Raw genomic sequence first — 26,014 nt, 5'->3', positions numbered from 1 at the left:
CCCCCCCCCCCCCCGGCCATCCACTGGAGGAGCCATGGTGACTGTGGGAGACAGAGGAGGAAGATTTCACGGGGGGGGGGGGGGGGGGAGCACCTCAGTGTGGCTGATCAAAGAGGGGACTAGAACTGAACATCGAAGGATTTATTTCTACTTCATTTTCTAAGGAATTCTGGGATAGGTTTTCCCCACTTGGCAGTTGTTGGGGAGGGGACGCATGGAGCAAAAAATAAAAAATAAAAAAAAGACGCCGGTTCAACGCATTTTACTTCCAGGCTACGATGCGACGAAAGCTTTACTCCTGCACTGAATTCTGCATTCAGCCCCTACAGAATAAGGCGTGGGGGACCAGGAAGCGGCGGCAGTGGAGAGGGAGTGGGGGGGGGGGAAGAGAGGATTAAGCCTGGAGGGTGGGAGAGAGAAAGAAAGGGGGAGAGGGATGGCGAAGTAGAGAACAAACTGGGGGATGGACCAGAGGGGGAGGGGAAAAAAAAAAATCAAGCATGGGGAATGGGGCAAGACATTAGGGGGTGAGATCTGGGGAAGGCTCAGGTCTTATGATGGGAAAATTCTACATAAAAAATACCTTTTAAAAAAATCTGCATAAGAGTAATTTATAATGCAATACAGAATGAAGTTAACCCAATACAAATCACCGTCTCTGAATAATATCCGAACAAATAAAGTCTGCAGAACTGTAAAACTGTGTGTGTAGAATTTGCAATTCATTTTGCACAAAATTCTCCCAGGAAGTAAAATTGTAACTATTTTTTTTAAAAGGGGAAGTGGGCTTTCTACAGCCACAGTGCAAATGTATGTCAAGTTCCCTCACCACCTATCTGTAAGAGAAACCTTAAAACAATCACGCCCTGTACGAGGCCCACCTTCTCCCCATCGTTCCATCTATCAAACACAAAATTCAACCCAGGAAAAATAAAAAGCGAGAAACTGAGAGCTCGGGGGAAGGATAGGACTCTGGAAGGAAGAGGCAAAGTGCAACTTTTTTTTTTTTTGCCCAAAATGTATCTTACACCTACCCTAAATCAAACCTATTTTTTTTCTCCTTTACTGAAGCATTTGACTGTAGGCAAAACAGATGCAATGAAGCCCAAGTAGCCATTGTTCTATCTATTGAGTTTTTGGGTTTTGTTTGGTTTTTTTTTTTTCTTTGCAACTCTGGTATTAGGGAAAGAATTAAACAAACAAAAAAAAAAAAGAGATAGAAAAAAGAAAAAAAAAAATCGACAGCTCTGCTAGCCAGAGGCAGTTTTGCAAGCAGGAAAATAAAACCCGAGATGCGGACAGGCCTGGTGTTTCAGTGCCTCAGGGCACATGCAAAAAAAAAAAAAAAAAAGGCAGCGGCATAGTCACCGAGCAGCTAGGGAAAGGAAAGGCCCCGTATCTTCAAACAGCAGAAAGAGCCCATCCACACCAGTGCCGAGGGTTCACGCAGTTCCCCTTTTGAAGTAACTATACTTAAAAGGAAGGCTTCCAACTTAAACGTCCAACAGGGGGACAGACGAGATCGACTGCTCGATAAAATTAATGGCAAACACCTCAAAGGAAGTTTGCGACAGGCCACAGAGGTCACACTTCCTTCACCGTTTCTTAAAAATCCATATGCCCGTTCATATGCTGCTTTACCGGGTACTACTCTACAGCCAACTATAAATTAAAAAAAAAAAAAAAAAAAGAGGGGGTAGTTATTTACATACAAGTACTACAACCCCTCAATGCAAAATCCTCTTCTCTGCCCCATCAATCCACTGATAATAAATGGATTTAACAACACAGCTTTCATCTTTGCATCGTTCAAAATCATTCAGCAATTAAAGAGCTTTAAAAAAAACCCCACAAAAACAAAGTGAAATGTATGCATGCAGCCAATAACGCAGGCGTGGGGCTATGCACAATCGTGGGTTAGAAGAGTCAGAGAGATTAAAATGGCGGATGACACCACGCCTTCCCAAGTCATTGAAAGGGCGCCAGTTTTCAAAATACAGGATGCTTATTAATGCCACCAAATACTTATCCCCCTTGCCGCCATGCTTTCTCCCACCAGAGGCAGATCAACCATCCACCACATCTGTGTGCAGCCATGCCAAAACAGCAGCGCCGACCGTCAAGCACGCCACTGCAGGGTCAGTCGCGTGCGGACTCACAGTGCAATCCGAAAGGGAGACTGCACCCAAGTCAACCCCGCTGCGCCTTAATGACGGCAAAATTACAACCGTCTCGAACGAGACCACAACAAACCCCAACTAAGCAACCAACCAACACGCTCCGGAGGAGGCGGCGGACCGTCTACCATCCGAGCAGCGTTCACCAGGCACCGCCATGCAACCTCATCACGGCAGCAGAATGGGAAGTCTGCGGCAGGCAGGCCTTTTGGTAGATGCGCTACAAGGCTCATGGAGTTTAGAATGGGAGGCCCTACTGAAATAACGCGTGTGTGTGTCCGAGAGGCGCAAGGCTGAAGACCAAGTAACAACGCAAGGCGCTTCCCCAGGGGGGATTCACGGCGATTAAAAGATTTTTTTAATGCTTTAAAAACTAAAAAAAAAAAAAAAATTGTTTCGCAGAAAGGTGAAGATATTAGTTTGCCAAGAATAAACCCAAAGTAGCTGGAGGTCCTTTAAAGTAGAGCAGAGGCAAAGTCCAAGTCTGATATTTTATTTATTTATTTTAAATAAACTCTTTAAAATATATTTTTTTTTAGATAAAAGAAAATTGTATCATTGTGATGGAATTACTAGTAAGATTCATCCAGGCTGTGGTCCTATCACAGCGCGTGCAATGCCAATATATCCCGTATAACCCAGCCACCCAGGGTCTTTTCCCCCCTTCTCCATCATTTTATAATGTCCATTAACCCAGGATCTCGAAGATCTCCGAATGAAGTTTAAAAATCCTGGGTAGCACGAAAGGGGGGGGGGGGGGGGGACACATGATTTGGGCCCCGTGGCTGCAGCAACGGGCCGAGAAGTAGGGATAGCAGGGGTCATATCCCAATTCCCCCCACTGACACGCGCTGAGTGACCTTGCCCAAGTCACCTCATCTCCTCCCCTTCCATTGCCTCAGATACCCCTTTCTTAGATCCTAAGGCCTTTGAGGCAGAGCCTTACCCTTCTTGAATACTAATGCTTGAAGTCACCTTGAGCACTATTTGGAAAGGCAGGCTAAAATCCAAATTATTAAAGATTATTCATTAGTAAACCTCAGCGTAGGCCTTTGATGGGCTTGAAACACAACACAGGGACTTGCGAACGAAGGGTGGGGGTGGGGGGGGGAACCACAGCAACACCGGGGAAATGCATGAACGCTACACGGTACATGCTCAGCGACTTTCACCCCCCCCTCGCCGTCCCCCGGGTGAATATTTAAGTCAATTTTTATTTGCTCATCTATAAATACCAAAAAGCGGCCTAAGCGCAAATGCTTTTTTTATTTTTTTATTTTTTTTAAACGCGACGCGGTTTCCTATTTCCAGGAAAAACGTGAGAGCGCTGCTCATGTTTATGCCGGCTCCAGCAATGCAGCAGCACAACCTCAGTCAAGCTATTAAGTTGAACTTGAACTTCAGAGGGCAGCCTGGCTTTCTCTGCCAATCCTTTTGATGTTACCTCCAAAGCAAAAAAGATCAAAGGCTTGGAGTGTGTTGAGGGGAAGTCCCAGGCTCTTAGCCTACCAGCCTGTGATATATGTTAAAATCCCAGCCAAGAGGAGGAGGGGGGAGGGAAGGGAAAAGCACAGGGAGGAAAAAAAAAAAAAGTGTCAAAACAGAGCAGCCAAATCTGGCAGCAACTGTAGCAAAAAAAAAAAAAAAAAAACCCAAAACTGTAACGTGAATATTTGCTTGGACAGGAAACAGGGCTCCCGTTTCATAAAAAAAAAGTTTCCCCGGGTCATGCCTCGTCATTCCCGACTGACAAAAATAAAAACAACAAAAAAAAATAAAAAATAAAAACTTAACCTGTGGACCGAAATTCCCTGCCACTCGCACATTTTTTAAAGGTGCAATTCTGCACAAAAACAACAAAAAAAAACAACCACCCACCACACTCAACCGCCAGGCTTAACCTGAACACAACAAACCCCACCCATGCCTGAACTGAAACTTAATATTCCTGCCATCTATTGAAGAAGGCTGAGGAGTTTCTTCTCAATAACCTGTCCTCTGCACCCCCTCCCCCATTGCTTTTCTATGCATTTTACTTACATTCTCCCTCTCTTCCCAAAAAAAAAAAAAAATTCCTACTTAGGAGTCGGTCCCAACAGCAAAGCACATCCTTTACAACTAGCGTTTGCTGGGGTGGAAGCAAGTTCCCCCCCCCCCCCCCCCCACCTACCAATCCACATTTCTCATCTCCGGAGGGAGGGGGGGGGGGCGTGGAAAATAAATCCCACCGCCTGGCACACTGCCACCTGCGGTCTCTACAAAAAACATCCCCCAATGCTTGGGCCACGACCATACTGGGAATCCAAGCCACCCACAGCGCCAACGGGGCTGTTTCCCCGGGGCAGGAGGGCACATTTACCGCCGAGGAGAAGTCAGATGCAAGGGGCCCTCGGCACCAACACTTCCTGACTGCGCCTTTTTCCCTGGGCACAGGAAATGCACTCCCGGCCCCTCTCAGATTTCTTTTACTTACTGCGCGGGACACTAGTGCCTCTGCATTCCTCAAGCAATAGGACGTATGATTATTATTATTATTATTATTATTATTATTGTGGTGGCTTTAGTTTGCACTGCAAGGTGAAGAAACTGTTTCAACATACTTTGGGGAGCTAGAAAGCTGCCACTTCTAAAACAAATACAATCCGCTGTTGGTTGCACTGTACGGCTGAGGGCAAAGTTAGGACAGGCCCCCTTCATATGCCAAAATGATCACAATCTCTCTCTCTCTCCATGGGCTCTAGAGTAAACCATTGCTCTTCCAGGAGACACATGCACAAAGGCCTACACAAGTGGATGAGTAGATTACAGGCCTGCTTCTCGGGATATCCACCATGCTTTTTTTTTTTTTTTTTTTTTAAATTTTGGCTACTCAAGTTCGCAGATTTTGGTAGTAAACCGGGACCCTGCCGCGCGCTCAAGGACCAGGAGGCTACTTGCACCCCCACCCTAGAAAACCAAACAAAGAAAAACACACAGGCCACGTTTCCCCAACACGAATCAAGAGTTTCTCCACGTGGGCCACGACAAATAAGTTTATTTTAAAGAATAAATAAATAGATAAATAAATAAATAAAAGAGATGGACTTGGAAAGCACGCATTATCAGCAATTTTACAGTTATAACAAAACGAGCGCAGCTTGCATCACCGACAAATCCCAGGTAACACGTTCCTCTGCATGACCAGAGCAGGTGCGGTGTCCACACGAGCACTCGACATTAAAAAGGTCAAACAAATTACAAGTCAGCGGCGGCAAAACCTGTCCTGCCAATCCCAGAGTCAGGTCGGGTTTTCAGGATATGCAAAACGGGAGCGGAGGCAGACACATTAAAAAAAAAAATAAAAAAAATAGATAAATAAAAAAAAAAGCAGAGGTCCTAAATTAGGCATGTATTCTCAGTCCAACCTAGCAGCCTGAATTATCAGCTGAAAGTTCACAGATATTTAAGGAGCATTTGCTTAGATTTAGACTCCTAATATAATAAGACCAGAATAAAAAAAAAGAAAATGCTGCACCAAACTTCACAACACAATTTTCATTACTCGCCCATTAAAAAGGAGCGTTAATTCACGATGCGCTAAGCTAACGACGTGCAAAATTACTACGGCGTCGAAACAAAACAAAAAAAAAGCAGCAGCACGTGGACACAAACGTGTGCATAACCCTGAAAAGGCAGAGCCGGCAGGCGTAGGGTGAAGGCGCGCTTCTTTGGGGCAGGAGCTTACAGTAGCACGACTGTCACCTCTGTACGGTGCGCGCTGCGTGAACGACCGTCTCCGCCGACGCAGGCTTCCCTGCGCATCTGTCTCGCTTTGCTGCGTCAGTCCCCCTCCCACCGTCCCCTCGATCACGCCGCTGCCACGCAGTCCCTGCTCTTCTCCCAGCTCCCGTGCACCCACAAACCTGGCGAAGCACCAGGCCAGGGTAATAAAGACAGTTTCACGTTCAGTTATTCTGTAGCTCAGAGCGCCTGCCTCCAAAAGGCCTACACGACGAGAGACAGTGGCACCTAACTTTACAACTCTGACTCTGGGGTGCCAGACTTGGCTACCCCAATGCTCTGGGGCCTGTAATTCATTTTTTTTTTTCTTTTTTTTTTTTTTTTAAACCTTGAGAAATTTAACTCCTGGGTCAGAGGTGGAACAAAAAAGTTAACGCATTCTGGAGCCGCTTGCTGGTCTACGGTGCCTGTGCCAGCAGGGCCCTGGACCTGGGATCCCCGGATGCCGTGTTTATGGTGCTGTGCCCCCACATCCGGGGGCACAGCACCATAAACAAAACCTACACCCAGAAAGGATACTCAACCTCTTACCCCAGCGTTCACTTCCAGCGTTAAAAAAAAAAAAACAAAAAAAAACCCACCAGCTAAGCATTCGGGACTCTACACACTCAGCTCCCTGCATTGAGGAGCAGCAGCTAAGTCCTCCATTAACATGGGATTTGCATGGACATTCGATTATTTGAGGGCACATTTTTACTCGTTTGTGCACACAAATTTTTTTTTTTAGCACCGACATCCGTATTCATTTATGAGTAAAGTAACAGGCACGAAAATGTATGCAATTAGTGTAGCTAGGTTTAAAAAAAAAAAAAGTTTTGACAAGTTCCCGGAGAAGTCCATAACCTGTTCTTAAGAAGTAGACTTAGGGAACAGACATTGCTTATCACTGTGCGATAGCAGCGTGAGATCCATTTACTGTCCGAGATCTTGCCAGGCACTTGTTACCTGGCTTGGCCACCGTTGGAAAGAGGATACTGGGCTTGGAAGGACCCTCGGACTGGCCCCAGTACGACAATTCTTATATTCTAAGAAGAGCGAAAAACACGCAACACTCGCCTCAGTACATCTCATTACAGATCAGCCGCGCGAGGTCTCAGCATTACTGCCGTCTCCTTCTTCTGGTTATCCCTCTCCCCATGCACTGCGGAAATCGCTTCCAGCCGTGGCCACCCCTTTCGCACACTGCTACCCCGAGGTCAGGCACCATCACCCCCCACCCCCCCCGAGGTGCCTCATCTCATCGGTGCCTATCATCCTCTTCCATGTATACTGCTCTCGCACCCAGGCAGAGGGGCAAAAAACTCAAGCACAAGTTACACCAGCTTTCTAAGCCAATGTACGTGCAAACATCTGCTTTGAAAATTATCCAACTGAGACGCATTTAAAAAAAAAAAAAAAAAAAAAGTACCTGCCCTTCGACGCAAAGTGAAACACGCGCGCACACCGTCAAATTTTATAAAATACGCGGGTAAATCTGAACCCTCCCCGCGAACACCTCTGCTCAGTTTAAAAAAAAAAAGAAAAAAAACACACACACTTACATACCGAAGTGCGCGTGAAAGTTTACTCACGTATCGGGCAGCCACTTTTATAGACAACCACGTCTGCACAGCTTTATGCAAAGTCTCTTTGAAAATTACCTACAGCACCGCATTTTTTTTTTTGCTTTGAATCTTAATTACCGAGCACTGGACCACTCCCTGAGCTTCCTTCCATGGCTTCTCATCCTGCCTGCTCCCCTCAGGGGTGTCCAACTCTAAAGATGTGCAACAGAGTTGTTTTTTTGGTTTGTTTTTTTTTTGTCTTGGTGGACAAAAAAAACCTCCCCCTTTTAACCCCTTCTTCAACATCACTCACAAAGATACTAAACAGAAACGACCCCAGAACCGACACCTCAGGCTCTCCACTAATCGCTTTTACTTATTTATTTATTTATTGCCTCAGAGTGAATTCCATCTGCCACTGCTCTACTGCCCATCATCCAGGCCAATCCCTTGGAACCCACTCAGGCTGCTTATTTTATGAACTGTCCCATCTAAGAGGCGCACTACTGAAATCCAAAAAAAAAAAATGACATCGCGTATACGCCCATGATCTCATTCTCTAGGGGGGGGCGGGGAAAGTCAGCTTTGACAAGATCTGCCACCGGTAAAAAACCACTCCGTCTCAGATCCCGCAACCCACTGGACTGTAGAGAGTTCACCAACCTTCCCTTCAGAAGAGCTTCAATTTAAATTTTCGCACCACTGGAGGGTAAGACTAACTGGCCTGTGGTCTATAATCTCCTCTCCGTTACCACAGATATGAAGACAGACCACGCTGGGTATGCAAAAGATATACTTGCATGCATTTACTGGGTCTCCGATAGCAAATATCCGGAAAACCTGACTTGTCTGTAGGGTGAACGGAACAGGTCTGGAAACCTATTATAGGGGGGATAGCCCAGCAACATTAAAAAAAACACAAAACTATCACTTACAACTTGTTGGTTTGCAACCATTTCCACATAAACCTATGCGGAAAAAATGAAAGTACAGAACATATACAGTTGCTCCCTCCAAGTCACATGCGCGAGTGACATTCTTGTATAGCGGGCGCTACTGTAACGCAAACGCTGGAAAACTAAATTGAACAAAACTGAAAACAACATTTCCAACACTTTTCAATCATAATTTGGGCTTCTGATTTTAGGCGTTTATCAATTGTAAATTAGGGGTTTATTTTCTGGCTAAATAGGGGTCCCTTTGGAGGTACCAAAATTTGTTTTTTTTTTTCACGGCACTGGTACTATTGATGGTATCTTTTCCGGATAAATCAAATACATACGGGGGCAGGTTTTCAAAGCCTACGCGTGTAAATCCAGGGGGATTTACGCGCGTGGGGGGGGGGGTTACGCGTCGCCGAGCCTATTTGGCATAGGCCCGGCGACGGGCGCAAGCCCCGGGGCTTGAAAAAAAATGGGTGGGGCGTGGGCAGAGGCCTCTCCACTGCCGCTGGGGCCCGGGGATCGGGCGCAGGCACTTGGCCGGCAGGCGTAAATAACAAAACAAAGGTAGGGGGACGGAAGGAAAGGTTCCCTCCGAGGCCGCTCTGATTTCGGAGCGGCCTGGGAGGGAACAGAGGAAGGCTGCGCGGCTTGGCGCGCACAAGTTGCACAATCGTGCAACCCCTTGCGCGCGCCGACCCTGGATTTTATAACATGCGCGTGGCTGTGCGCGCATGTTATAAAAAAATCGGGCGTACCTCCTAAAATCCGGCCCACATTGTGCAGCTGAGTCATCATCAGCGTGGAAAAGGCACAAAAACAAAGCAGAGGATCCAGGGTACGTGAGGGGGTACTAGGGAAAGTGGTGTTTTTTTTCCCTGTTTACCTAATAAAATTCCCTTTTTTTGGCAGCATGGGTGTTTTAATTGGTTAAAACCTAAAATCAGAAGCCTTAACCATAAAATTCAAAAGTCTAAGTATCCACGTGTCAACTGTAAAATATCAGCTCATTCTGCGGTTTGTCTCCTGCTAGGTGGTCACAGTCAGATAGAAGAACACAATCTCTGCATCTATCAAGCCCCAATCTCTGCATCTATCAAGCCCCAATTACAAAACAGCCATGGTTTATTTCAGATCAGACAACTGGCTGAGCAAATACTCATCTAGTAGGCTAAAACTTCCTTGCGCAACTTCAAACTTGCCCTCATTCTTCAACTCCCATTCACGTTTGTTTCTCTCCCCGGGTTATAACACCGATCTCGGGCTTATGGTATGAATTCCTTTACACTATGAAGACTCATCTTCCTGTACAACATCAACCTCACTGATGTCCCACGGCTCCAAATTTTAATGCATGGCCACTTCCCTTACTCTGCTTCAGCAGATCCCAGTTATTATTCGGTCTTCCTTCTCCTCAGACCTAAAATCACTTCTGCCTTGCAGCTTCCATCCTCACTATGGTTATATTTTGACTAATGTTTAAGCCATTCCCCATGGCTTTTTTCTTGTTCCCCCCTTATATTCTGGGGTCCAATGTGGCAATTTATATTTTTCTTTTCTCGTTTTACTAATGATGTATATTTACTGCTTACACTGCCTATTTTTCCTTTGTCAATTTTTTTTTTATATATATTTGATTTGAAATCATAAATACACATATTAAAAGCGAAACTTGCAGAGACAGATAATCATGCACAAGACAGGAGTTTCACATCCTATTAACTCTTCCTAATCAGGTTAAGATTATCCAACACATGTTGTACGCTCTCAGACAAGTCTCTCCAAATCCTTTAATTTCAAGAACACGTACAACTAGTGCCAAGCACGTTCTTTTAGCAGGACATTTCAGACTGAAATTTGCAGCTCAAAAAGGAGGCCTCTCAGAGCTTGGGTTTACAGTTCCCATTTTAGTTCTGGAAGACAGGGCTTCCGTCTCCCCCAACCCCAAGACACTTAAGTTAAAATGTCCTTTATGAATGTTTGCAAAAAATGCCATGAAATTCTGTGCTAATCGCTCCCCTGAAAAGTTTTGTTTCTGTACGTATACCTTTTTTTTGCTACAGGAAATTATTTACAGAAGATTTTTTGCCATGAATAAATATCATACTGGGAAAAAGAGGGCTAAAAATGAATAACCAGACGCGTGGCTGACCAAATGACTTGAGAGGACAACGCTCCAGCTTCGCAAGCAAGTCTTCCAACGTGAAGGGACTTTGTTTATACTTAAGCCTCCCATTCACTGCGGTATGCAAGAGCAAGTAGCAGGTTTTCAAAATTCAGTGGTCCTAGTAGCATTTTTAAACAAGGAATGAGCATAAACACGCTGTCTGAAAACATCTAAGCAGAAGAGAAAGAAATCTTGCATCATAGATAGGCAATTCCGGTCTTCTGGCGCAGCCAGTTGGGTCAGGAGACCTGCGACAAATATGCTTGGCAGCACTCAAGGACCGGAGATGCCTACCCCTGACATGCACTATTCTGCACCAAGGAAACTAGATGGCACGAAATCCTTACATAGATTTAGGGTACGCTGATTGAAGCTAGTCATTTGGGGATCAACTCAAATTGACGTCAAGCTTTCTAGGCGGGTCAACAATAGCAACCAAAGGACATGAGAGCACTCTGGCCTAATACTCCATTTTCGGTGGACTTCAGGAACTGCAACCCTACTTCACAGAAAACAGAAGTACTGGGAATAGTGGCCAATACCGCAGATCCATCTCTTGGCTACAGCCGGCACAACCAGCGGTCTAACTTTAGCATTCAAGAGAAAAAAAAAATAAAATTACCAGACAGTGGGAGAGCTACGAGAAGAACTGAAAAATATACACAGAAGAAAAAATATACAAGGGGGAAGAAAACAACAAAAATGAAATGTTTTTCTCCATCTTAACACCTAACTGTTCTACACCTGAGATGGTGCAAGAATCAATTCTCCACAATGAGAATGATGGCTTCAGAGCTTGGTCATTATAATGAATAGAGCCAACGTGCAAAGCAGTACCATCAGGATTAAGACGCAGGAAACAAAAATGTAAAATTGTACAAAGTTACTTCACAAAGCACATTACATTTTTAGCCAGTTTGTAAGTGTGCTTTCACTGAACACTAAAGCTGCTGCCCCAAGACTGCCCATCATGCTATAAACCAAACGGGGCTAATAACCAAACAAACAAAATAGCCCTGCTTAGATGATGATATCTGTACAAACTCCTCCTCCTCCTATTGATAGTGGTTTATTTTATTTATTTTTATTCTGCTTTTTGTCCCTTCAAAGATGATTGCATTCAGATACTGTGGGTTTCTTGTTGGAACACCAATTTTTTCAGTAAATAAAGCGCATTGTTATGAGTGCAACTCTTTACCAAAAAAAAAAAAAAAGCACCTTTACGATATTAAGAAAAGGTCTTCGGAATAGGGCAATATTCTTAGAAGAAACAGCTATGTTGAGAAAAACCAACCAGCTATGTTTCTACTTGTAAAAGACATCTCAAAACGTTAGGGGTTTTTTTGGCCATTTTAAATATCCTGTGTAACAGCTGAAATTATTATTTCTGGCATTCCCATACCCTCCCCCACTTATTTTGCAGGGTTATTTTGCCAGTCCCCTATATCATGCTTAATTCCGTTTCAGGCAATCCTTCTGGTTTGTTCATTTTGATGACCCTGAAAGAGGTGGTTATGCACGAGTCATATTCTTTCAGGGCAGAGATACTATGATAAACCCAACAGAAATTTATGCATTTCACAGCAGGTCTCGGTTTCTTTACTCAGTGGGCAGCTACAACCATCCAATGCCAAGATTTCAACCTTACCTATTTTTATTTATTTTTATTTAAACAGTTTTTATATACCGTTGATTAGACAAACGGTTCACAATTTCTACATTACAATAACTTAGAAAGAAAGGAAAAATTACAATTTCTCATAAATATAAAATTCACTAAAAGACAATAAATTAATTAAACTTCTAAAATGCAACTAAATATGAATTATAAAACCTAGGAGAATAAAATTATAACTTACAGATATAGTTAAGATAGTTAAAAGAAAATTATGTCAATTCATACACCAAAACGAACACCCTCCCTCACTGTGCCTAATATTCATATATACATGCCTCCTCCACATGCCTGTGCGTGGCTTTCATCTGTAATGCATCATGGAAGCTGCATGCCTTTGAAAATAGACAGCAACTATGTTATCCTTTTTCCAGCACTGCACAATTAAAAAATAAATTTTTTTGTCATTACTATAAAATCAATGTACGCTGTGTATTGTTACCTATACAGTCTTGTACTGTTCAAGTCCCAGTTTGTTTCATATATCCCTTCCCCACCCCATGACATCCAAACTGCAATTCACATCTTTCTTTGCCTTCTGCTTCGTGCCTTATCCTAAGAAAAGCTGAAATATCAAGTGCGAATATTAGTGAAGCAATATGGTATAATCAAAAATATCCAAGGCAAAAAGGTAAGCATTTTTACTTTTTGCAACACCTCTGATCTAATGTGCCGCAGACAGAGAGACAGAGACATGCAGTTTTGTGGTGTTACGGGAAAAGTAGCCATCCATGCCCTAGCTAACGGCATTTCTAATGACCCTGCATGCTTCAACGTTTAAAACATTAACGAACCATCCCATTACTAGAGAGAAATGAGCTCATTCCGATTCATGAACTTTACCGCTCCTGTTTGACATGAAGTTAAGCACCATCTGATGCTCTTTTGAAATCTGAAATTTATTTTCTACTTGTATGTGCAGCTAAAGGATACCCAGGAAATGGAAAAAGGTCTATTAAAAAGAGCGAGGGTAAGAATTAAAAAAAAACAAAGTCTTCACAAACCAATAAACACCTTCCAACAAACTCACAATCCCCCATGCCCAAGATACACCCACGAGGTTACTGCATACAAGAGAAGAAGTCGCATTCTCCGGGTCAAGTTCTTCTAACTCCGCAGCGCGCAACCTTCCAACAAGCACCGAGCAGCGAAACAGTTCTCCGAGCAGCAGCCAAAAGTTAAAACCTCATTTTAAACCGTTCTGCGCCCTGAAATCTTCTGTGGTCTAAGTGGCTCAACACAGAGGTGTCCTGAAGCTCCACATATGGTTTATGAGGCCCAAGCAGCATTGCTGTTCTCATTTCCCAAGCCTTTGTAAAACAGTTGAAGTCGTCCCCCTGTCCCCGTCGTCCCCCCCATTTTTTGTCTATGGGATTAAAAAAACAAAAACAAAAACAAAAACACTTTAGTAAACCCAGCCCTATGTTACTGAAACCTTTTTACTGGTGAGCTGCAGGTTTTTTTAAATTCACCCAGCTGTTTCAAGCTACGTTTCCTGCAGCAGCCCAAGCAAGCAAGAGTCACACGATACAAATCGCACACCTCTTGTTCTGATGGGCCCCAAAATAGCTAGGACATCATCGCAAAGGATGTCATGCACGTGGTATGAACTAAGAAACCATGGTTTGCAAATGTCTGGCTCAAAGAATTCCAAAAATAAACGATTAAGCAGCAACACCATGAGGCAGGGCTTAGGGGGGGGGAAAAAAAAAAAAAATAAAAATTTGCGGGCACCAGTTTTGGACAAAATATGAGATCTATCACCCGACAGACGAGACAGCGGCAGAAACCGTACCAGAGCGTGGAAGTTGTGGCAGCTGCCACTGGTGGGGGCCTTCTTGCTGGACCATAGAGAAGGAGAATGCCGGTGGGGGAGGCGGGCAAGCAAAAAAAATAAAAATAAAAACAAACAAAAATTGAAAAAAAAAACAAAAAAAAAAAAAAAAAGTGCCCCTGCCTCCTAAAAACTAAGTTGATGCCTAAGTGGTTTATTTTAAAAAGCCTTTCGCACGCCAAAACCAGGAGATAAGCACGTCTAGGACACGTGCGCGCCACATGGATTTTAAAAGGCACGTGACAACGGGAACACACAAAAAAACTGGGGGAGAAAGGTGCGGGTGAGGGCGTGGTCTGGGCAGGCCAGGGCTGAGCCACGAGTTCTGCGCGCACAAGCGCTCGCCGGGGTCCCCTACCGTGTAAATTTACTTCTGCTATGGATGGCCTATAAGCAATAAGATAAAAAAAAAGAATACAGGCTACTTAGCGAGGTTTAGGGGGTCTGGCCTAACAGGGTACAAGGTAGGCAAAGTGACGGGAGGGTGTTAGGAAGGCCGACTGGTTAACAGGGTGAAATGGGAAAACAGGCTCTAGCGTCAGACGTGTTGAGTAAAATCCCCCCCTACTTGCGCAAGGTGGCATATGCGCACATCAATATGAAATCATGCACACATGCAAGCGCACATATATGGCAAATGCACACATGCACGCGCTCACATATGGCAAATGCACACATGCACGCGCACATATATGGCATATGCGCACATGCACGCGCTCGTATATGGCATATGCGCACATGCACACGCTCACATATGGCAAATGCGCACATGCACGCGCTCATATATGGCAAATGCACACATGCACGCGCTCATATATGGCAAATGCACACATGCACGCGCACATATATGGCAAATGCACGCGCACATATATGGCAAATGCACACATGCACGCGCACATATATGGCAAATGCACACATGCACGCGCACATATATGGCAAATGCACACATGCACGCGCACATATATGGCAAATGCACACATGCACGCGCACATATATGGCAAATGCACACATGCAAGTGCACATATATGGCAAATGCACACATGCAAGTGCACATATATGGCAAATGCACACATGCACGCGCTCACATATATGGCAAATGCACACATGCAAGCGCTCGTATAGGGCAAATGCGCATGGCTCTTAAAATCTACCTCTAACTTTCTAACAGGTCAATTTTACAAGTGTTGCTCGTGCAAAAAAAGCCCAGATATGGGCATATGTGGGCTGCGTTGAGCAACACAGACTTTAAAAAAGCCACAAGATATGTGCATACGTACCCGTGCACGCACAAGGAATAAGGAGGCAGAGAAAGGGTGGGGCGCGGACTTACACGCGCAAGTCTGAATTTTGAAAGCAAAAACCGCAGCGCACGTACGCTAGATATCCATGTAACTTTACTGCTGCTCCTGCTGAGGGGAAAGTCGGTAGACCTCGAGTTTTAGGCTCATAGGACAGGGTGAGAGGTCCGGGTCACCTGGGGGGGGGGGGCGCGCAGGATGAACCAGAGGGATCTGAAAGTCCTTGCTATTAACTGGACAAACTGGTGGTCTAATTGCAGCACAGGGAATGTGCCTCGTGCAAGCATGTTTTGAAATTCACTGGCATACATGCATAAAAGCCGACATGGTCCCATGGAAGAGACACGCGCGCTAGCTGTACTTGTGTAACCTCTTAAAATTAGGAGCAAACTTATACGCGGTTGGTGCATTTTAACACATATGCATGCAACTGCGCATACAATTATAAATTCCAGCATGTATGCGTGTGTATGGGGTGCACGTGCACTCGTTTTAAAGATAGACCTCTAAATACTTTTCCAGCACTGGTTGGAACATCGCTTGCCATGTGTGGTTTTGAAATCTTGAGCAGCACACAGATTGGGACAGTTTTCTTTCAAAAGTACGTAAACTATTTCAAAACATTTTCCCGCCACGGAAAACAGCTAGAAAAGAAAAGCTATCCCAGACGCAACCTAGCTTCTAGGCTTGCGCGCAGTGCCTGCCTTGATACAGGACTGTGTGCTTGTTGCCATACTGTGCAAAAGGAGAAGTTTGCACTTTACATATCAATATTGCTCTGTCTGACTGTAGGCTGGCAGTGGATTCAGATGCAGCAGAAAGGGAAAAGAAAAAAAAAAGAAAAAACACAACACTCCAGCATACACAAAAGGTTGGTTGACCTCTACGACTTGACAGAGTTAACCGCAAAAAAAACAAACACACACAACATTCGTTGACCTTCCATGATGAAGCTGGAAGACCAGCACACACACTCCGAGGAGGAGACCCCCCCCCCCTCCCTTTTCACCTGTACTGGTGAATAACTCCGAGAGCACATGGCCACACACACACTCCGAGGAGGAGACCCCCCCCTCCCTTTTCACCTGTACTGGTGAATAACTCCGAGAGCACATGGCCACACACACACTCCGAGGAGGAGACCCCCCCCCTCCCTTTTCACCTGTACTGGTGAATAACTCCAAGAGCACATGGCCACACACACACTCCGAGGAGACCCCCCCCTCCCTTTTCACCTGTACTGGTGAATAACTCCGAGAGCACATGGCCACACACATACTCTGAGAAGGAGAACCCCTCCCCCCCCTCCCTTTTCACCTGTACTGGTGAATAACTCCGAGAGCACATGGCCACACACACACTCCGAGGAGACCCCCCCCCCTCCCTTTTCACCTGTACTGGTGAATAACTACGAGAGCACATGGCCACACACACACTCCAAGGAGGAGACCCCCCCCTCCCTTTTCACCTGTACTGGTGAATAACTCCGAGAGCACATGGCCACACACACACTCTGAGAAGGAGAACCCCCTCCCCCCCCTCCCTTTTCATCTGTACTGGTGAATAACTCCGAGAGCACATGGCCACACACACACTCCGAGGAGGAGACCCCCCCCCCCTCCCTTTTCACCTGTAGTGGTGAATAACTCCGAGAGCACATGGCCACACACACACTCCAAGGAGGAGACCCCCCCCCCTCCCTTTTCACCTGTACTGGTGAATAACTCCGAGAGCACATGGCCACCCACACACACACACACACACACACACACACACACACACACACACCACTCTAGCATCGCCTCCTGTAACCTCCCGTTACAAATTCCAGGGGTCTGCACCTCTTCCATTTCTTACTCTGCAACTACCGGAGGGGGGGGGGGGGCCCTGTGTGTGATTCCTTTCACCCTGATTTTTAATTTTTATTCATATGGTGGGAAAATAGTTTTGTCTATTTTATTTATTTATTTTTTTTTTTTTAGAAGAGAAAAACAGGACTTTTTTTTTTTTTTTTTTAATTTAAGTGGGTACAAAGCAGGTTCTGCAGTTCCCTTATCCCCGCCCTCCCATTACCATGGTAGGAAAGATTCATTTCCACATGATGGAGTGGCAAGATTTTTTTTTTTTTTTTTTAAAGCAGGCAACAAGCTTTGTCAAGGTTAGTCTCTTTCACGTCAGACATTACCACCATAAAACAATAGAATAAAATAGAGCAAAGAAAAAAAAAAAAAAAACAATCATAACTTGCTAACGCTGCCAGGAATAACTTCTCCTGGTTTTCATTCCTAGGTGTTAAAGGAAAAATAAAAAAAAAATAAGCATATGGTGTAGGAATCTGCATTGGTAAACAGAGACCGTACAGCAAAATCCTCTGCATGCAGAAACTACAGCGCAGAACACAGACGTCACGTGATTTAGTAAGGCACGCGGGTTCCACTTCTGATGTGTGCACATGGGAGGTGATGCATTAGGAGCAGGCCTGGGATCTCCCCCCTAGACACCTAGCAATTTTATCTTTAAAGACGCAGTGGGCCAGGGACCTTCTCCTCGCAGCAGTGACGATACCATGATGTTGGCGGTTTTAATTTTCCTCTGCTCGATCAATAAAAGTTTTAGACCCCAGCAGGTCATAAATTAGTCCAGTGTGACTCTGTTGTTAGTTTGGGGTAGTGCTGGTTTGGGGGGGGTAGGACCCACTGATGTGCTGCTTACTATGCAGTCAAAAAAAATGAATACCCGTAGAAACAGTGTGTGTAAAAAAAAAAAAAAAAAAACAAACCCTGCCACACGCACTTTTTCTATTTCTGGGGAGCATGCATTTTGTGGCAGCAGGAAGAGAGCGGAAGGTGGCATCACAGAGCGTTCCCTCCAGTTTCAACTGGGAAGGCTTTCAGCTTATTGGTACAACATAAATGACCCCCATCAAAAACAGGTCATTCAAAAAGGACAAAAACGAACCCACACTCCTCAACAGGGCACTGCTTGCCACCTCACCCGAGTGGATGTAAGATATCTGTTAGTCTGGGAGAATATAAGGCATAAAATAGCTAGAGCAGAGAGTAAAACACAACCAGAGGGAAAAAAAAAAAAAAAAACAATTAAGGCTGTCAGTCAATTTTCAAAGGTCCAAAATTAGGGCATCTAAACCCTTTGAAGAACCTCTAACTGGTTGAATCTTTCCTCATTATGGGTCAGACTTAATAAGATGCTTTCAATAGGTCACACAGTTTTATCCTGTTATGCATTTTGTGTGCAAATGTTACACCCCCAATGTTGCACGTTTTGCGCACCAAAAAGAGTGTGAGTGTATAAAACTGCGCATCCTGCACAGCACCCTCGCATGGAAATCCCACGCCCACCAAAGGCATTAACTATTACTCCCCAAGGCAGAGAGCTGCGCCGGGTTAACTCAGGTCGTCTTCGTGCTGGAAATTTTACTCCTGGTCAGAGGTGGAGTAAAGTTTCCAGCCCTGGCATCAGTCTATGGGTCAGGAACGGGAGCTCGGGTGCCCCAAGACCTCTCTTCGGAACTTAGGTTGACAAAACATACTTTCTGCGTGAAAAGCAAATTTATTTATTTTTTTGCATGCACAAATCAGGTCTAAGATGCTCTCCAGCTCCAGAGTTAAAACAGCTGATCGGCCTATGCTGAGCATATATTCTCCAGTCAGTAGATGCATTTTGTATATCCTTAGCTTACTGCATCGGGAGTCAAACATTTCTATTTTAACCTATGCACAGAGTTTGAGCGTAAGCTTTTCAACCCACAGCTTATCACATCATCCCACCTAGCAAGACACGACAAGGACTAGCAGGCAATACCTATTTTACAGAAACCCAGGCAAAATGTTCACCTAGAAAGGGAGTTAACCAGCAACAAGTGTCCTATCTCAACACTAAATCGCTGCTTTTACAACCTTATTTGTATACCTTGAACACGGTAAAAACATCTAGCCCTGTGGAGCAGGCCACTGCTAGGGAACAAACACACATCTAAGTCATTGCAAGTTTTTGACGTGCATAAGCCTGGTGACTACCAAAACCAGGGAGAAGCAGCTGTGCATTTAAGGGCGGGAAGCCATCAACTGAAAACGTCTACAAGTAATGCTCATCCCCATAGCCGAGGCTCACAGCCACGAAGAGCGCTAAAAAGTAACTTAATGTTAGAAAATGAAAAAAAAAATATCCAAATAAAAGCCAAAAGTAGCAGCCTCGAGGCATTCCTTCAAGAGAAAGGCAAGGAAACGAGGCACCTTTGAGAATCCCATCAGGCAGAGACAGGTGGACAATGGAAGGCCTCGATTTTAGTAAGGGTTTGCTCTAATCCTCTGCCAGGCACCCTCCTGCCCACCAAATTCACGCCGAGAGGATGCAACACTTCCCTTTAGCACATGTTAAAAAAAAAACGCAGACATTTAAAACAGATAAGAGAGAGACACACACATTTTTACTAAGCATTTTAAACACAGAATGACTAAACGGGTTGATGTATAGCACGGTAAGCACTTAAGAGAAAAACCAGCTGCCAAAAGCATTAAAAAAAAAAAAAAAAGACAGCGAGAGCTTCAACGTCAACGGCGGTAACAACTTTGCTTTCGCTCGTATTCTCTCACAGCTTTCACATGACCCTCTTCCCGCACCCACCCCACCCGGATCTGAACAAACAAGCAAGTAATGGCAGCTTATACAAATATTGTACACATCCCCTCAAGTGCATATTAAATATTCGATTCTCATGCAGCGTCGGTGTTTGACTATTATTAAAAGCAAGGGTCATGCGTGAGCATCGCTCCAACGGAGGAACGCGTTTCCCTGCGGACATTTAAAAAACTTGGGGAGGGGAAGGGGTGGGAGAGCGGGGAATCTTTATATCTCAACATTCTTTAGCAGAAGAGTGACCAAGGGGCGGCAGCAAAGGTTATGCACAGTACAGAAGGACCTTCCACTTTCACCATAGCAACCAGGCCTATTTATAATTATATCCTACCTGCATCAAAGGGCTGCAACAAGAAGCTAAATGCAGGTCTAGTGGTACATTCAAGCACTAAGATGAAGAAGAAACTCGCATAAGAGCAGGGGTCAATGAAATGTTTCCAATTACATTACATGCACAGTTTTATTAGCATTTTTACTCCCAAACCTCACAGAGAGAGAGAGATATAAACCTCGGTTTAAAAACAAACAAATAAAACAAAACAAAAAGATTAAACTGAATTATTAAAATGTTCGCGTGCACAGCAGAATCAAAAGTTAAGCGACATTCCCTCCCCACCCCTCTCCTTTTTTTTTTTTTTTCCCCTAGCCTCTTGGCTTTAAAGTTGTAATTTGGGGAGATAGCGAGAGGGAATCTCACAGACCCAAGGCGGGCGGGGGTGCTGGTGGTGCCAACTTTTCTCTTTTTTTTTTATTTTCTGCAGGGATACTCTGGTTCAAAGTAAAGAAAGACAAAAAACAAAAACAAACACAAAAAAAGTAAAATAATAATAATGCAACATGAGCAGTCTGGATAAAAATTCAGATATTTAAAAAGGGGGAGGGGGGAAAAGAAGAAGAAGAAAAAAAAAAAAAAGTTGCCTGAATGAAAATTATGCCTAACATGGACTGCATGGTCAGTGCGTGATGTCCCGGACCTGCGCAACACGAGCAAGTCTGAAATCTGATTGTGGGAGGAGGGGGGACACAGCCCTAAGACACATCTGGCAGCTGTGGGGGGGAGTCTGCGTGGTTTTTGGTTTTCCACACCCCCCCTCCCCACCCCCCCCAGCCACTGCAGAGGTAAAAACAAGAGCAACATCAGCGGCTGGTAAACCGCGCAGGCCGATTACAGATTTTAAACTTCAAAAGAGCTGCGATTGATCTTTTCTGATAGAGTTGAAATAAATCAAACCAGACTGGCTCACTGGAGAATGGACCCTAATCCCTCGGTCAGATCCCGGAGAACTGCAAGCAAACCAGCTGCTAATTTAGGGCTTCACAAGATAAAGCTGGAGAAATCCAGCTTCACGCACCCCCCCCCCGGAGGAGCGGCTTACGTCATCCTTCCAAAAGCAAGCAAACTTGCTCCGTGCGCGTCTTCTAGGAACTAAAATCGGCCTCCTCTGGCTTTTGTGGAGGGAGGTTTAAAAAATAAATAAATAAATAAACTTGCCCAGTCTGGAGAGGGGGGGGGGGGGGGGGGAGAGAGAGAGAGAGGAAGAGGACACGCAGTCCAAGGCGCCACTCACCTCCTATCCCTGGCTCCCCCCACTTATCGTGGCCTGCGTCCAGGCCCCAAAAACATTTTATCTACTGCTACAACAAAATCTGGAACCGGATTAGGAGGGAGAGGAGCGCTTTACCCAGGTGTAAACCCACCCCCCCCCCCCCATTCGAAGGGGGTCCACAAAATGCCGGAAGTCAGCGGTGGCGGTTCGGATGCACACGCAGAGCTGCGGGGGAAGGGAAGGCTGGCACGGGTGGGGGGGGGGAGGAGGTGAAGGGTCTGAAGACTTTTCAAGCCCGAGGTACTCGACCCCCCCCCCCCCCGAGCCAGCCGCTTAAGCTTTCGTCTCCAGTCTATTCTGCGCAGAGACAGTCGTGGGACACCCCCCCCAAAAAAAAGAGGCGTCTGTCGTTCCCAAGCCAAGGAGCTGAGCAACAGTCAGCGAAAACGGATTGTGTGCAGCTGGACTGGCATTCTCCAAGTCCCTGGATGGGCCCACACGGCCTCCGAATCCTTACCGGGCTGCGCATCGGCCTCTTAAAGCGAGGTCTTCGCATTCTACGCCCGCGCCCCTGCTTTTTTTTTTTAAGTTCCTAGGTTGCACTTTGCTTTGCCTGCCGCTTAAAAGATCACACTTAAGCCTACTCGCTGGCTTTGCTGGGTAAACAAATTGTTAACCTCAAACCTTTTTCTCTTGTTTGCTCCGGTCTGACGACGATAGGGGGGATGCGCAGAGAAAACCAGAGGTTGAGCTTTCGAAATTATTTCTGTCCGTTGTAAAAAAAAAAAAAAAAGTGACCTTCGACCAGCAAGACAAATAAGTGCGAGCCGAAGTCCTGAAGCAGAAGGTGCACACACACATTGTTAGCAGAAGTGCCAGTCGTGAAGCCCTCGTGGCACCTTTAATCTACCAGTCCTTCCGGTCACGCTGCTTCAGCACTCATGCAGGACGCATCCGTCAGATTGCCTCCCCTTTTCAGTGCAGGAACAATGCCCCACCATTTTTCAGAGGGGAAGAAAAAAAAATTTTATTTTAAAAAAAATTTTTTTTTTAAATCATAGACCAGCAAGCTGAAACAGTGCGGCTCTGCTTCGTAAGATCATAGGTAAAATTGAAGCTTCTCTTGCAACTGATTTAGTATAAATTGCAATGGGCCATTGCTTATGAGAAAAAAAAAAAAAAAAAAAAGATCAGGGTGGCCTGGCTTCATGGGAGGCAAATGGGGGATTTATCTCGCAGGAAACTTGAGGAACATGCGTGTGTTTCGTAAACCGCTTGCCCGGAGAGGGGGCAGTCAAATTGTGCCACAAATTCCTCCCCGTCAAGAGCTTTCTGCCACGAAGCACATCAGAGAGCAAGAACTACCGTGAAGACGACATTTCCAAAACTAGGCAAATCTCCCTCTCCCCCTTTCCCTCGTCCTCCGCTCTTCTTCACACCTTTGGCCATAGAGGCAAGCCAACCATCCCATGTTAACTAAGCAACACCTGCACAGAAACTGCCCCCCTCCCCACCCCACCCAAATAGAGAGTCTCCATGGCTTGGAAATCTACGTCCCAAAAAAAAAAAAAAAACAAACCCCAAACAGTTTTGCAGGTGAAGCTGAGAGGGTTGGCTTCCTTTAGCATCAGCACAGGAGCAGCCTCCGCAGTGCACCAGGGCCCCCCCCCCTTTCTGTAAACAGAAAGCCACCAGCATTGCTATTTTGAAAAAAACGATAATGGGGGTCGGGTTAGCGTTCTGTTGACCAAGCATAAGGCGATCAGAGACGAAATCCAATTTAGGGAATTATGGTTTCAACTTTGACAATGAGGAAAGGCAGGCTCGTTGTTTCTGGAAGGGAGCCAGAAGAAACCGATCCATGTAGTACTGCAAAAAAAACCAAAACACCACGAATAGCATCGAGCTCGGGGAATGATCCGGAGCTGGCGTCCAAAACAGTATTTTCATACCGGGGTCAGGGAGGTGGCAACGAAGACTTTCACTCCATCACATCTCAAAAACTGCCCACCCACCCAGCCGGGGGTTTCTACCAAACTTAAAACTGCAAGCTGGCCCGCGTCCCGAGGATGGTAGAGCACGCTCTCTTCATTTAATAAAATTCCCTCTCTAAAAGCAAACCCCACCCCCTCCACACACACACACACACACACACACACTGCTGCCAAAGAGACGCTCTCACAAAAGTGGCAGATCAAAGCAGCCTCACACTGCAGATTAAAGGAACTCTCCATCCATCTACCAACGAGAGCGCTGTTATCCCTAGGTGGATCAGATTTTACCCAAGGGTGCCTCTCCCCCCCCCCAAAATCTGAAATTAAAAAAAAAACAAAAAAAAAAAAGTCCTCTGGTTATATATATTGTTATATGGGATGCAACGGACTTCACAAAAAAATTGCCAAAAAAAACCCTATTAAAATAACAAAACCAGCAGGCCCTGTCCAGGAACACAGCCAGGGAAAGCCAGCAGACACCGGGAGCTGTGCTCGTCTGGCCTGCCACGACACCGCGGAGCCGAACGCACGCCAAGCGGGCTACCACGTCCCACAGACAAGCGTAAGAAAGGGGGAATCTTTATACAAAAAGCGCTGGGGGGGGGGGGGAGAATAAATAAATATATTTAGGTCATCATTCTGGCATTAAAAAAAGGAAAAAAAACGACAAAAAAAAAGTTATCTGATCTGCCTTTTTCATTACAAATCCTGCTGCAGTCTTGAACAAACAGTGTTTAAAAGGTTGGGTGAGCTTTTCCTGTAGGGCCTGTCCCCAGCATTCAATAATTTAAGCAAAACCGGGGGCCGGGGGGCACGGTTTCGAAACCTTGACTAGAATTTCACACAAGCTTCGCGCCGGTAGGGGTAAAGCGTGAATACAGCACAGACAGCTGGTCGAGCAGATCCTTATCTCACAGCCCCATGCAGACGTCATGCCGGCACACGTAAAACAGCACATAACGATGCATAAATTTAAGAAAGTTTGGTCCCCCTTTGAACAATGGAAATTGTCTATTAGTCAATCGTAAACTTCTGGAGGCCGTAGATTGTTCCTATGTGTGGGTGGGCGAATTGGCTGATTATAGTGCCCTGATCTTCTTGATGTTATGCCATTATGTCTTGCTGTCCATTGCTAACCAAGGTTACCGATCTCTTTTCTTACTCATAGGTGGATATTATTTGATGCTTTATGATGTTCTTTACTGAGGAGTTAATGGGGGGGGATGAGAAATAACAGAAAATACCTGGCTTACATTTGTATTTGATGTTAGGATGATTATATATTGTTATTTTCATTGTTCTTTGATGCCTATTCTGACATTGGTGTAATACGGTTGTGTTTATGTGTTGCCAGTTAATAAACTTTATAAATTAAAAAAAAAAAACAGCACAAACGGCTGAAGACCATCTCAAGTGTGGACTTGGGGGAAGGAGATGTATTTATTTTTTTAAACAGGGATGGGAGTCAACATTAAAAACCACACGCACAAAGCAACGGGTTTTTTTTTTTGTTTTGTTTTGGGTTTTTTACTGGCAGATTACTCGAGGAATTCACTACCACCTCAGTGCGGAAGAATTCCTTCTATGCTTCTCTTACGCCAAACTCATCATGGGACACACACACACACACACACACACCCTTGTTCCTGAGTTTCTTTATCTACCAAAAACACTACCTTCTTGAACTTGCCAGATGATCTCATTGTTTCTTTTTACTGTGTCAGAAAATAAAACATTAAAAAAAAAAAACCCCTTCCCTCCCCAGGATTGTCTCTGGAGGAAGTTAAGTATTGTTTTGGGGTTTTCTCAATCAAAAGCAATGACGATTGATAAAGTATTAGCTACAAGTCCAGCAATAAAACTATTAAAAAACAAAAGCAAACACAACAAAAAAAAGAGGAAGCACCATTTACTTCTTCGTTAGCGTACACCAAGACCACTACTGCAGTAAACAGGAAACACTCCCTTAAAATTAAAAAAAATAAAATAAAATCCATAATTAAAAAGGGTGGATTTTCATGGAATCTGATCTCATTAACTTCCAGTGGGTAAGAGTCTTAACTCTCACCCATCAAGGACTCCTGCCAGAGCCGCAACTGGGGAGATAATTATGGGGAAACGAGTAAGAATAAACCATTATGCTCTTACCTCTTTCCTGCTAAGGAGCTGCAACCGGTCCACGAGCGTGATGCAAACACCCTGCCACTTGAAGTAAACAAAAGCGAGCTGAGATGTCGACCCCTCTCTGCTCTGAACTGCAAAAATCCCTCATCCTTTCCCCGAACCCGTTACGCTATCAAAAACGCGAAAAGGGGGCACGTGGCACCGGCCCCCTGAATCCAACAAGCATTTTCACATCATCAAACCAAAGGCGTTGCCTTACATTGCTGGAAGTCGCTAT

General features: G+C 45.0%; 1 protein-coding gene across 39 annotated transcripts in view; it reads right to left on the bottom strand.

Moving 5' to 3' along the window:
• The window catches only part of TCF7L2 (transcription factor 7 like 2), a 349,902-nt gene that overhangs the window by 243,751 nt on the left and 80,137 nt on the right, over window positions 1-26,014 (bottom strand). For 29 of the 39 annotated variants that reach the window (XM_029610399.1, XM_029610400.1, XM_029610406.1 and 26 more), the window contains exon 4: window positions 20,404-20,460. The exons of the other annotated variants lie outside the window; for them this stretch is intronic. In XM_029610399.1, coding sequence (XP_029466259.1) covers window positions 20,404-20,460 — 57 coding nt within the window. The remainder of the gene's footprint in view (window positions 1-20,403; window positions 20,461-26,014) is intronic. 39 annotated transcript variants of the gene reach the window in all.

Source organism: Rhinatrema bivittatum, chromosome 7 (assembly GCF_901001135.1).
Source record: "Rhinatrema bivittatum chromosome 7, aRhiBiv1.1, whole genome shotgun sequence".
Lineage (NCBI taxonomy): Eukaryota > Metazoa > Chordata > Amphibia > Gymnophiona > Rhinatrematidae > Rhinatrema > Rhinatrema bivittatum.
Note: the sequence above shows the minus strand (reverse complement) of the source record. Positions and strands in the feature narration are given on the sequence as shown.